Source organism: Vanessa atalanta, chromosome 8 (genome assembly GCF_905147765.1).
Source record: "Vanessa atalanta chromosome 8, ilVanAtal1.2, whole genome shotgun sequence".
NCBI classification, from domain to species: domain Eukaryota; kingdom Metazoa; phylum Arthropoda; class Insecta; order Lepidoptera; family Nymphalidae; genus Vanessa; species Vanessa atalanta.
In genome coordinates, this window is record NC_061878.1 from 11,707,128 (window position 1) to 11,717,589 (window position 10,462).

Consider the following 10,462-nt stretch of genomic DNA (forward strand, 5'->3'; position numbering starts at 1 on the left):
TGCCTACCTATAACATAAAAAAATTAATGACATATGTATTTAACGTATCTATATAATTAAATTTTCTGCAAAGAGTAATTACTAAATATCTTGTAGCTTTTTTTCGATGGTCCTACATTCAGAAAAGATTTCAGTGTCTATTTTAAATTTAATTTAATCTTGTCAAATGACGGCTGAAAATCGCTCGTTACTATAGAAGTTGGCACCTACATTATATAGGTAATTTTTTCAGTCCAGTTCCAAGAAAAAAATCTGAAATTAGTGTAGTGGGCTATGTAACGTCATTATTATTTTTTTGTTTAAGAAAGTCTGACCTATTTTTTAGTTCATGTTGGGCTCTATATCATGTCTTATTTATTTATTTATAATACAAAACTGTATACATATCATTACAGGACATGGTTGTCCTAATTTGATATTACAGCACGTTTAACAATATTTAAAATAAGTCTACGTTATATATGTCCAAGTGGCTATAGTTGTGAGTTCACTGAGGCTGCAATAAAACAAATCTACCCTGTCAATGTCAAAACCAGGTTGATTTGGAGGCAGGCTACTTTGATGTCTTGGTCTCGTAACCTAATTACAATTCGCCAAATGAAATCGAGGATTGAAGCGGATTCTAATCTGAATTTGTCTTTTACCATTTTACTTAATTTGCCATTTCACATGCAATTTTTTTTTTCTAAACAATGCTAATAAACTATTAATTGTTTAATGTCACAACATGTATTTGACAAAAGGTTATAGAAGTATTTCCGATTTTATGTTGCCCAATGATCTACTTGATTCCGATCTTTGATCGGAATTAATTTGCTTGGATCTTCTAATTTCAATTTGGCGAACATTATATATCTCGTAATAAAAATGATGCTAAGGTGGCGGTGGTTGAGCAAATAATACAAATAGTACATAGAACCATACGAATTAATTTTATAAACAGTTTTATTAAACAATAAGAAAATCTCTTAATAATAATCAACATTAAAATAAAAAAAACATTTTTTAAAGGTTGGTCAACGATTCTACCAATCACACGAATCGCTCAGCAAACTGATGGAAGTATCATGTCCAGAATTAGATCAATTGGTTAGCATCATGAAGTCATCACCAGGAGTTTATGGCGCTCGGATGACTGGTGGCGGATTTGGAGGCTGTGCTATTGCTTTGGTAAGTATCTAAAATCAGTTTATTAAAAAAATGTATTAATTTTGCAGTTATAGATTTAGAATGATAAATTTTATCTATTACAATAAACATTCAAAACGATGTTTCAAAGCTCAAATGCAACAAACACCTAGAACGTCTTATCAAAATCGGTAATAGAATACCCCATCTAACGATGTCAAAGGCCGCCCACTCGTTCAAACTTTTGTGATCCAATCGTGTATAGCTCTCTTCTAATGTGAAACTAAAAGTCGTGATGCATCGAATCTTCTAGTAATGCAGCAAATTTGGCATAGTTTACGACAAAGGATTTCTCAAATTCTATGTAATGGACACAAAGTGGTTATAGAGAGAGGAAGGCTTTTCCGATGACGTTGTACTATCATACTGTGTTGTTAATCTTTTTGCGTTTTTGAATCATATTTTACCGTTTGTTTTTTCCAATTCGCGTCGAAACTGCTAATATGATTGATAGGAATCTTTTTCGTTGTTTTAGTTTATAGTTTCAGAACAAATATCGGTTGTTATATAATATGATATCCTTTTAAAATGCGATTCGAAACTGGTTTAAATAAACGCGCAAAAATAAATATTAATGCATTAGCGCTGTATGAGGTAAATAGATTTAGGATAGCAAAGTCGGAGTCGGTAGCATGAAAATATTTCAAATTATATAAATTAAATCAGCCACAGGTAGATTTATTCATGAGTGTAGTCCTAATAATGGATACATTACATACATTACATTAACAGCCTCTAAATTTCCCACTGCTGGACTAAAGCCTCCTCTCCCTTAGAGGAGAAGGTTTTGGAGAATATTCCACTATGCTGCTCCAATGCGGGTTGGTGAAATACACATGTGGCAGAATTTTGTTGAAATTAGACACATGCAGGTTTCCTTATGATTTTTTTTTCACCGCCGAGCACGAGATGAATTATAAACACAAATTAAGCACATGAAAATTCAGTGATGCTTGCCTGGGTTTGAATCCGAAATCATCGGTTAAGATCCACTGAGCCATCTCGGCTGTAATGCTGGATAAAGACTCTCTAATCCTCAGAAGAAAAGGTTTTATATTATTCCATCGCACTGCTCTAATAGGGATTGATGGCCACGCGTCTCAAAATTCTAATTCGCCTCAAATATTCTTAACGGTAAAACATTTTTTCATCCGACTCATGCAGGTTTCCTCACGATGTTTTCCTTCAAATCCGAGCTCGAGATGAATTGTAAACAGAGATTCTGTTCATGAAAAAACCAAGCACCACTGGATTACCGGGATATGGATCGCGGATCTCTACATACTTAACGACATAGTTTTTCTCCATTTATATTTTTACTAAAATTTGCAAATTATCAACTTTTTACATTCATTAAAATGTAGCGAACATTTGAAAACATTAAAAGACCTAGCTTACGCTGGGTCGATATGATATGAATAGATTCTGAATTAAATCATTGAAAGTGTTCTTGGGATATAAAATATATTTACATATATAATAATAAGGAAAAAAATATGATGTTACAATGTAATGAGATTCAAAAACTATATTTTACAATTAAACCCCAACATAATATGTCTGAGACGGATTGTGAGAATCTGATGATATTATAAAAAAATATAACTAAACATAAAACAATAGTAATATTTAAAGAATACAATGAATATATATATATGTATATATGACCTGTGTAACATTAAATTCTACGTGAGTGTCAACAATAGAATTCGTGGCCGTATTATTTCGCTTACGTAAGCGTTGGCCTATTTTGGACGATCCCATTAGCCGAGTGTACATTTTGCACAAAAATCTTCTAGAATTAAATGTCTTTATAACTAACGTTGGATTTACAAAATGTTTCAAAATTTAGAACAAAATTACACAAAATTATTGTTCAAATAATGATTACGCCAGCGACTCGTACTACGAATTTATGTTTACCTACCACTACTTCGGTACCTACCGGAAACCCCACTAGAATTTTTAAGTGTTAGGTATGGTTAGGTCATTTTCTGTTCGTTGAAAGTGTGGAATATGGAGATGATGGTTGAGGCTTGTAAGGAGAAGTCGGACGAGACCTCTTCTTACGAACAATCGTGTGGGGGCAAGATTACCTTCTCCCGCCGACGAAAGCTCCACAGAGACACGAGTGGAGCATGGGTTGTGGATTTGTTATATCAATAAGATCTCGCAGCCTCTATGATCCGTGACGAGGGCGGCCATTTCAGTAGTTTAAGTGGGTAAGAATTCCACATAACCTTTCTGAAGGCTTTCTCTCCGTGCAATAAAGTTATTTCTTTAGTTAAACTTGAAAGCTTTGTTTATTTCTTAAACAAACAAACTTACGTTCACGTTTATAATACTTTCACACATATTATTTAGGATGTGTTTGTAAATTCCTTTGAATAATATTCGGACAAAATGTAACCCAAAATTGTTGCTATTTTTGAAAACGTTCGAGTTAATCTAAGTGTTAAATATATTCTTAGGGTTTACACTTAAAAAAATATTAAAACGATGATTATCGTTATAAGACTATGGTTACAGGGTATTAATTTTTAAGTTACATTAATCCTTCCAACTTTTTTATTTAACGTCGGGCGAAGTGGGCTTTTCCGCCTGGGTACACGGGTTGTTATTGACCCTCCTACTCACCAATATGAAATAATATTTATATTATATTTTACATAATTTAAGACGAGTTTAAAATATTAAATAAATTATAACTACGTATATAGCATTTCATCTTATATCTGGCAACAATACCAATGCGGCAGACTAACAATAATAATATTATATACATAAGGGTTACCTTCCAAGAAACTTAACGCATCACAACTCGATCGTTTAATACGAGTTCCTTGTATTATTATTTTGTTTATGCAGACTTGGTATTGTGGTTAAGCAAAGTCATGTCTTACCATAGATAATTCGAACGTAAAGCATAATTTAGCAATTAAATTGACATAAAACAAAAATTGCTAAGAAAATTAAAAAAAAAATGCTTGTAACATTTTTGTCCGAAATGTACCACCTGTAGATTATTTATTGTATATTTAGGAATCCGAAGCATTAATTATTAAAAAAGACAACAATTATCTTAGACTTTATCAAATCATTTCATACTAAGATAAATATGCAAATTAATGTTCTCATTGAATAACATTATCTTAATACCAAAAAAAAACAATAAAAACCTAAACAAACAAAATTACTTTTACGAACCCAAGTTAAAATTGCAACCACTCACAAATGGCGTAGCCAAAGTCAAAGTCAAAGTCAAAAATCTTTATTCAATATAGAAGTGTTTGCACTTGCTTATTGATTGTCAAATGTTCTATACGATATATACGAGATAAAAAATATTTCGTTCGAAAAATGCTTTACGCGTTTAAGATTTTGTCCCGTCCTGTTTGGCGGTAGATTTTTTGATGAGTAAATGGGATCTACCCAGACGGGCTTGTATTTATTTAATTCATTAGATTTCTTTTTCCTGTACTGTTAAAGATATTTTTTTTTAGATTTAACGTGATTCATTTTATATTTTCAGGTCAAGAAGGAATATGTTGAAGACGTTAAGAAGAAGGTCCAGTCACAATACAACGGCAATCCGGTATTCTTCGTTTGCCAGCCAAGTGACGGCGCTAGGATATTGAAGATAAATTAGATTGAAAAATAAATTATATTTTTAAATTTTGTATTTATTTAAAATAATAAATCCTTATCCAAAATCCCTTTTCATAGAAAATATTTTTTAGTAAAGAAATTACATCCTAAAAAAATAATTTACCTTTCACATTAAAGGTAATATGAATAATAAACTAAGCAGGTACAATCTGGTATAATAATTTAATATACGCTCTTCGCTTCGCTAAAAATTACATCTCTTAATATTTTGCTTGATAATTAGTACCGAAGATTAAGTTCAGGGCGTCGGGGCTGTGGGAGTTCCGAGACGACCCTCGATCAGATCAACCCACGAGCTTAAGATTATATCTAGCATAAGAAACATCATTGCACCGGTTTTTAATAGCACCTTGATTTCAAATATATTTAGAATTATCATTTATCATTATTTTATAGAAGATAAATGCTGTGAAGAAAGTAATCTAGTAGAGTTAATTATCTCTTAAATGTTTCCATTGGTTTCTCTTTTCAGTTAAGCTATAATAAATATATACAAAATATATCATTAATAGTAATAATATCCTCCTGACCCAGTTACGGCTTTTCTTAAAGACGAGCCATGTGCGAGGGATATTTGTGTACCAGTTCGGACGCAAACACGATTAAGTGCATCCATGCCTGCTTGTGAATTGTGATTGACATAATCCGACGGTACAACAATCTGACAGAGTTCAGCGACCTCTTTGACAATTTTACGGAGTATTTTTTGAGGTAAAAAGAATGTGAATATTGCTAACGTCAGAATTCAAAGCTGCTACTGAATTTTTTTCGCAAAAAAGTCTAATAACTTTTTTAGTGGCCAGAATGGGGATTTGAATTCAGAATCTCGGTATCAGCAGCTCTTTAAGTTCTATCACAATCATTATGATATCAGTAATTTTTTTTTCAGTGTTTCACTATAACTGTAAATTTAGAACGGAGAATTTTAAGACCTTTGTTTTACCTTCATCGCTCCCAAAAAAGCAACTTTGACAATAATGTTGAAAAAATTTACTTATGTTAGTATACGTCTATTCTTAACATATTATGTATGTTGTTTAGTTTTGGTTTCTTTCTGAGCAGCTTATGAATTTTGGTATAATTTTATACATCTCTGCGAGGACTGCAGTCTGCAATTTTAGGTGGGTTTTAATTGCCTGTCAAAACTTGGCCAAGTAAATAGAACTGGAAAGTAGAACATAACTATAACAATATATAACAGGGAAAAGTTTGTGAAAAGTTATTACAATATTTGATAGTAAAAAATATTTAGTTTTGTAGGAAAAGGATTTGTAAAAATTTGAAGCTTTAATAAAAATCATTGAAATATATCGGTGAATTAATATACGTTAACCGATTCCATTTTTAAAACTTTAATTAAATACCGACTACGGCAATAAATCTGGGAATCTAATTCTATCTACTCTAGCGTGGAACGGAACGAAAAATTATTGTTAATCGTTCTCGTCGTTAGCATATTCAACAATTGGTTCCCTGTGCAAAGGTTCCTGGGAATATATCGCTACTTTTCTAATAAGGCCTGTTGCACCTAATACAACTTTGTACATTTCGACTAATTATTGTGTACCTATGTAATTAATATTTTTTGTTCATTGAATATATCCAACTACTGAGCTATGGATATCCTTTTTTTTTGGGGCTCATTTTAGCATGCTGCTCTAATGCGGGCCGGTGAATGATAATAATTAATTCAATTCATGTTTTTTTTTTTCCATTTTGTAGATAGTATATTTTTATGTTAATTGCTCCTCCTATATAGACAATATGACTTTTGATTGAGTACTTAACAGTAGTAGATATTGTTTTTCGTCGAAAGAGCTTTGGATCATAAGATCAATCCAGTGGTTCACGATTTTAATGAAAGGAAAAAAGCGTCTATAAATAGTTAATAATATTAAATATTTTAGGTAAGTAGATGTTAAGTATTAGCCAAATTTAATCAAAATCCGTTTTGGTGGTGGTGTAATAAACAATAAATAAATACGAAGCAAAATAAGAACTAGTGATAAAGATCCAATCGACGATTATAAAAGGAAATATCATGATCCTTGGACGGGCTGCGCTAAGACTGCACTCTGAAGGGATAAGGAATATAACTAATGTATACTTGTAGTAATATTTTTTGTTTTTGTATTTTTACCTGTCTATTCTTTAAATCTATGTTGTATAATTTTTGTCTGATAATTTTAAACGCAAACCAAATTACCATGCTAGGTATTGAAGTTCGCCAAAAAAAGGAATTCTCTACTAGCACACGTGTTCCCCCTCTAATATAGCTTGGGTTCCTTTAAACGAGGCGTGAAGAGGCATCTTGCGGGCCGGTACGGCGAGGGTGTTCATTCTTCTTGACTGCACTGGTCGTCTTCACGTATAGAATTCACTTCAGGTGGCAAATTTTCCCGCTCAACATAAAAATATTAATTTTATTAATATTAAAATGTCTTAAGAAGTCTATTAGTATTTTACTCATCGCTTTTAATAATAATATAATAACTCTTCAAGCACAAATACAAATATGTAGCTTAACTTCCTCAATAAATTATAAACACCTGCTACATAAAAGGCCATTTAAGTATATAATGTTGTTAGGCGTCCTATATACCTCTTCCTTTTTTAGGGAGGGAACATATTTACTCTTTATAAATATTTAAAAACGCTAATCCCTTCGAAATAATCCATGACCAAATTCTTGCGACATAAAAGGCATGTTATGTCAAAACTTTTACTTTCAAAAATGACAAAAACAATTTTGCAATAGAATTACATTCCAAGCTTAAGGAGCTTTTTATGAGCATTTTGCATTTACTAAAGTAAATCGAGACTCATAATATAATGAAAACAGACGACACGATGTGCAATTTAAACGTTGTCGTTCAGCTCTGTCACATACGATTCATTGATTCCACTTCACTGTACTTTGACGTAAGTTCAATGCTCTTTAAATAAAGTGAATTATGCAGCAACTATTAGGCTAGAAAGAGATATTTAATATGACATAAGAACCGGCTACAAAAGCACAAACGACGAGTCCTGAGGACTTCCTAAATGACGATCAATAACAGATATGAGACATCTTTATATGGATTAGGAAAGTTGGTCCAATTCCATCTAGAATAACCTCAGAATCCAAAATCCTATAAAAACAATATCGACGAAGAGTACTGGCACACCATCCAGGTCAATGGACAAGTTGCAAAAATAAATCAAGGAAGTGTTACGAGATCAGAGCCCAATTCAATTTTTGTATTCATTAATGCGAAAACATTGATTGTAATGCTGCCTGGAAAAAAGTAGGCTCATTAAAATTAAGTAAATTAAACCAACATGTCTGTGGAGATATATTCGAAAATAGAGATTTCACAGATTTCTACGACAAACGATCTTTGGTAATACTTTTTTTTGGTTGGTTGGTTTACCGTCTCCATAGGGTCTCCATTTTTTGAGGTACTATTTCCTAATAGTATTGAAAATGCTTAACAAAGAAAAAAGTCCGCTCCAACGACATCCATTTTAAAAGGGGCCTCCCTTATTCATTCTACTTTGCAGCCGTAAAACATGATATTGATAAAAAAAACATATTAGTTAAGAATACCGGTAACCACTTTCCATTTTTAAAGAAATACTTATTTTTATTTTATACACGAATAAGGCGTAAAACTAGGACTGTGGATATAAAATAGCCGAAGGGATACATTCAAGGGATCACAATGTAATTGCGGCTTCTACGACGCTAGGTGATCCGTAAGCCGTTGCAAAACTGAGTATATAGATATTACTGATTAAACTAAAAAAAACATTTTATAATCTTTTGGGATGTAGAACAGTAACATAAGTGGTTGAAACGTAATCTTCTATATATACATATAGTGACTATTTTTATTTGCTTATCTTCAATCGACCCGGGATTTTGGAATTTTGTCGATTCCTGAATTCTTCTAATAGTTAGTAAGTAAATAAATCATTGACTACACTAATTACAACATTTTAATAATACACCTATCAAAATATTATAGCGTATTATCGTAAGTCGTTTTTCGCTAGTCATTTCTTACAAAATACTACTGCTGCAATCGTTTAATAGTGTTATAAGTGTTTGTCAACACTCATCTATTCCTTGTTTTATTTCAGTCCAATATTTAAACGAAAAAATTGTATTTGAAGTGTTCTGTTCATTCAAATAAGGGCGGAAATTATATTCAATCAATTGCAGGGCTCTTCGCAATTACCAGCTTAGCTCCCACCGAACAACAATAATTTATATTGCTACCTTTTGATTGTGGATGGTGATTGAGTCATTTTAATTACAGGGACAATGCTGGAAAAAGTGGCTTATATTTCTCAAAACACCACTTTAGGGTTTCATATGGAGCAGTGTATTCGATCGTCATTCTTTAAATAATTTAGAAAAATATATATGAAACGAGATATCGAATTTTGAAAGGATTTTGTCTATAGGATGGATATATTATATATAATATATCGTTTGGATACTCTTCAGAATCCGAAATCACAGGGAAAGGGAGCTGAGAAATGGCGAGAGGGCTAAATGGGGTGTTCCTTAATGCCAATTCCGTTGCGCGACAATCCTAAAATATTACAACAAATACATCTCGTGATCTCAAAAAAATGTTTTTCTTAACAATTTCAAAATGCAACTTAGTTAGGTTTTACTGACAAGATCACATAAAGTCGAGAGGTAACAGATTCGATTTTTTATGAATATCTCTAATATACATGTATACAGACAAACAGAAATATATAGTATTTTAAATATATTATATTTTATTTATATTTTAAATATAATATATTTGAAATCATCTTCTTATCCAATTGGTTATACTCAAACCAAACAAATACAGCAAAAGAATTGTTAATGCCAGTCAAAATACATTAGTAAAATTTGACATCTGTTAAGGGTTTTGACATGAGACAAATCGCTCCGAAAGTAAGCCAATATTTCTTGTAAAATGTAAAGTATAAAAATGGTTATTGTGAGTTATCCCTAAGAGATAGACATATACCATCGTGGACTTTTTTGTAGAACTTTTTAAGGTGTACAATACTATCGTACATTATTTGGTTCTGTCTCGTAGGATTTAGTCATAATTTATCCTTAATATTTGAGATTCAGTTAACTCAGTTTTCAGAATATTAGAGTAGTTTAAAAGATGATACGTTAAATACTCAAGCTCAAGACAGTGGCAGTTTAAAAATACGTCGAAGGAGATGAGAATTATATTTGTGAGTGACATTTCGCTGAAAGTAACAACCAAAAAATGTGAACATAGTTTTGTCGTGGTCGGACATTCGATATCGCAAGTTACCGTATATTATAGTAGATCTGAAAAAGGCCACTTGTGGATGACAGATATACTTCTATCCAACACGTATTGCTCTTCGAAATGCGACAAGGTATCGTAACATAAAAATGGCGCTAAAGAACAGACACGTCGTGGTTTTTGATACGCTGAAAAAGGCCCAAAATATTTATCACATACTATGTAACTTTATTAATAATGATATATCTATAAGTGTATACTAATATTATAAGTGCAAAAGTCATTCTGTCTATCTGTAATGCTATCACGGCTAAACCAATGAATCA

The 10,462-nt window shown here is 31.9% G+C and overlaps 1 protein-coding gene across 2 annotated transcripts in view; it reads left to right on the plus strand.

Moving 5' to 3' along the window:
• LOC125065666 (galactokinase-like) overlaps positions 1-4,863 on the plus strand; it is a 32,332-nt gene extending 27,469 nt beyond the window's left edge. For both annotated transcript variants that reach the window (XM_047673427.1, XM_047673426.1), the window contains exons 8-9: positions 1,012-1,170; positions 4,721-4,863. In XM_047673427.1, the coding sequence (XP_047529383.1) occupies positions 1,012-1,170; positions 4,721-4,837 (276 nt within the window). In that variant the 3' untranslated portion in view covers positions 4,838-4,863. The remainder of the gene's footprint in view (positions 1-1,011; positions 1,171-4,720) is intronic.
• Positions 4,864-10,462: the final 5,599 nt, after the last annotated feature.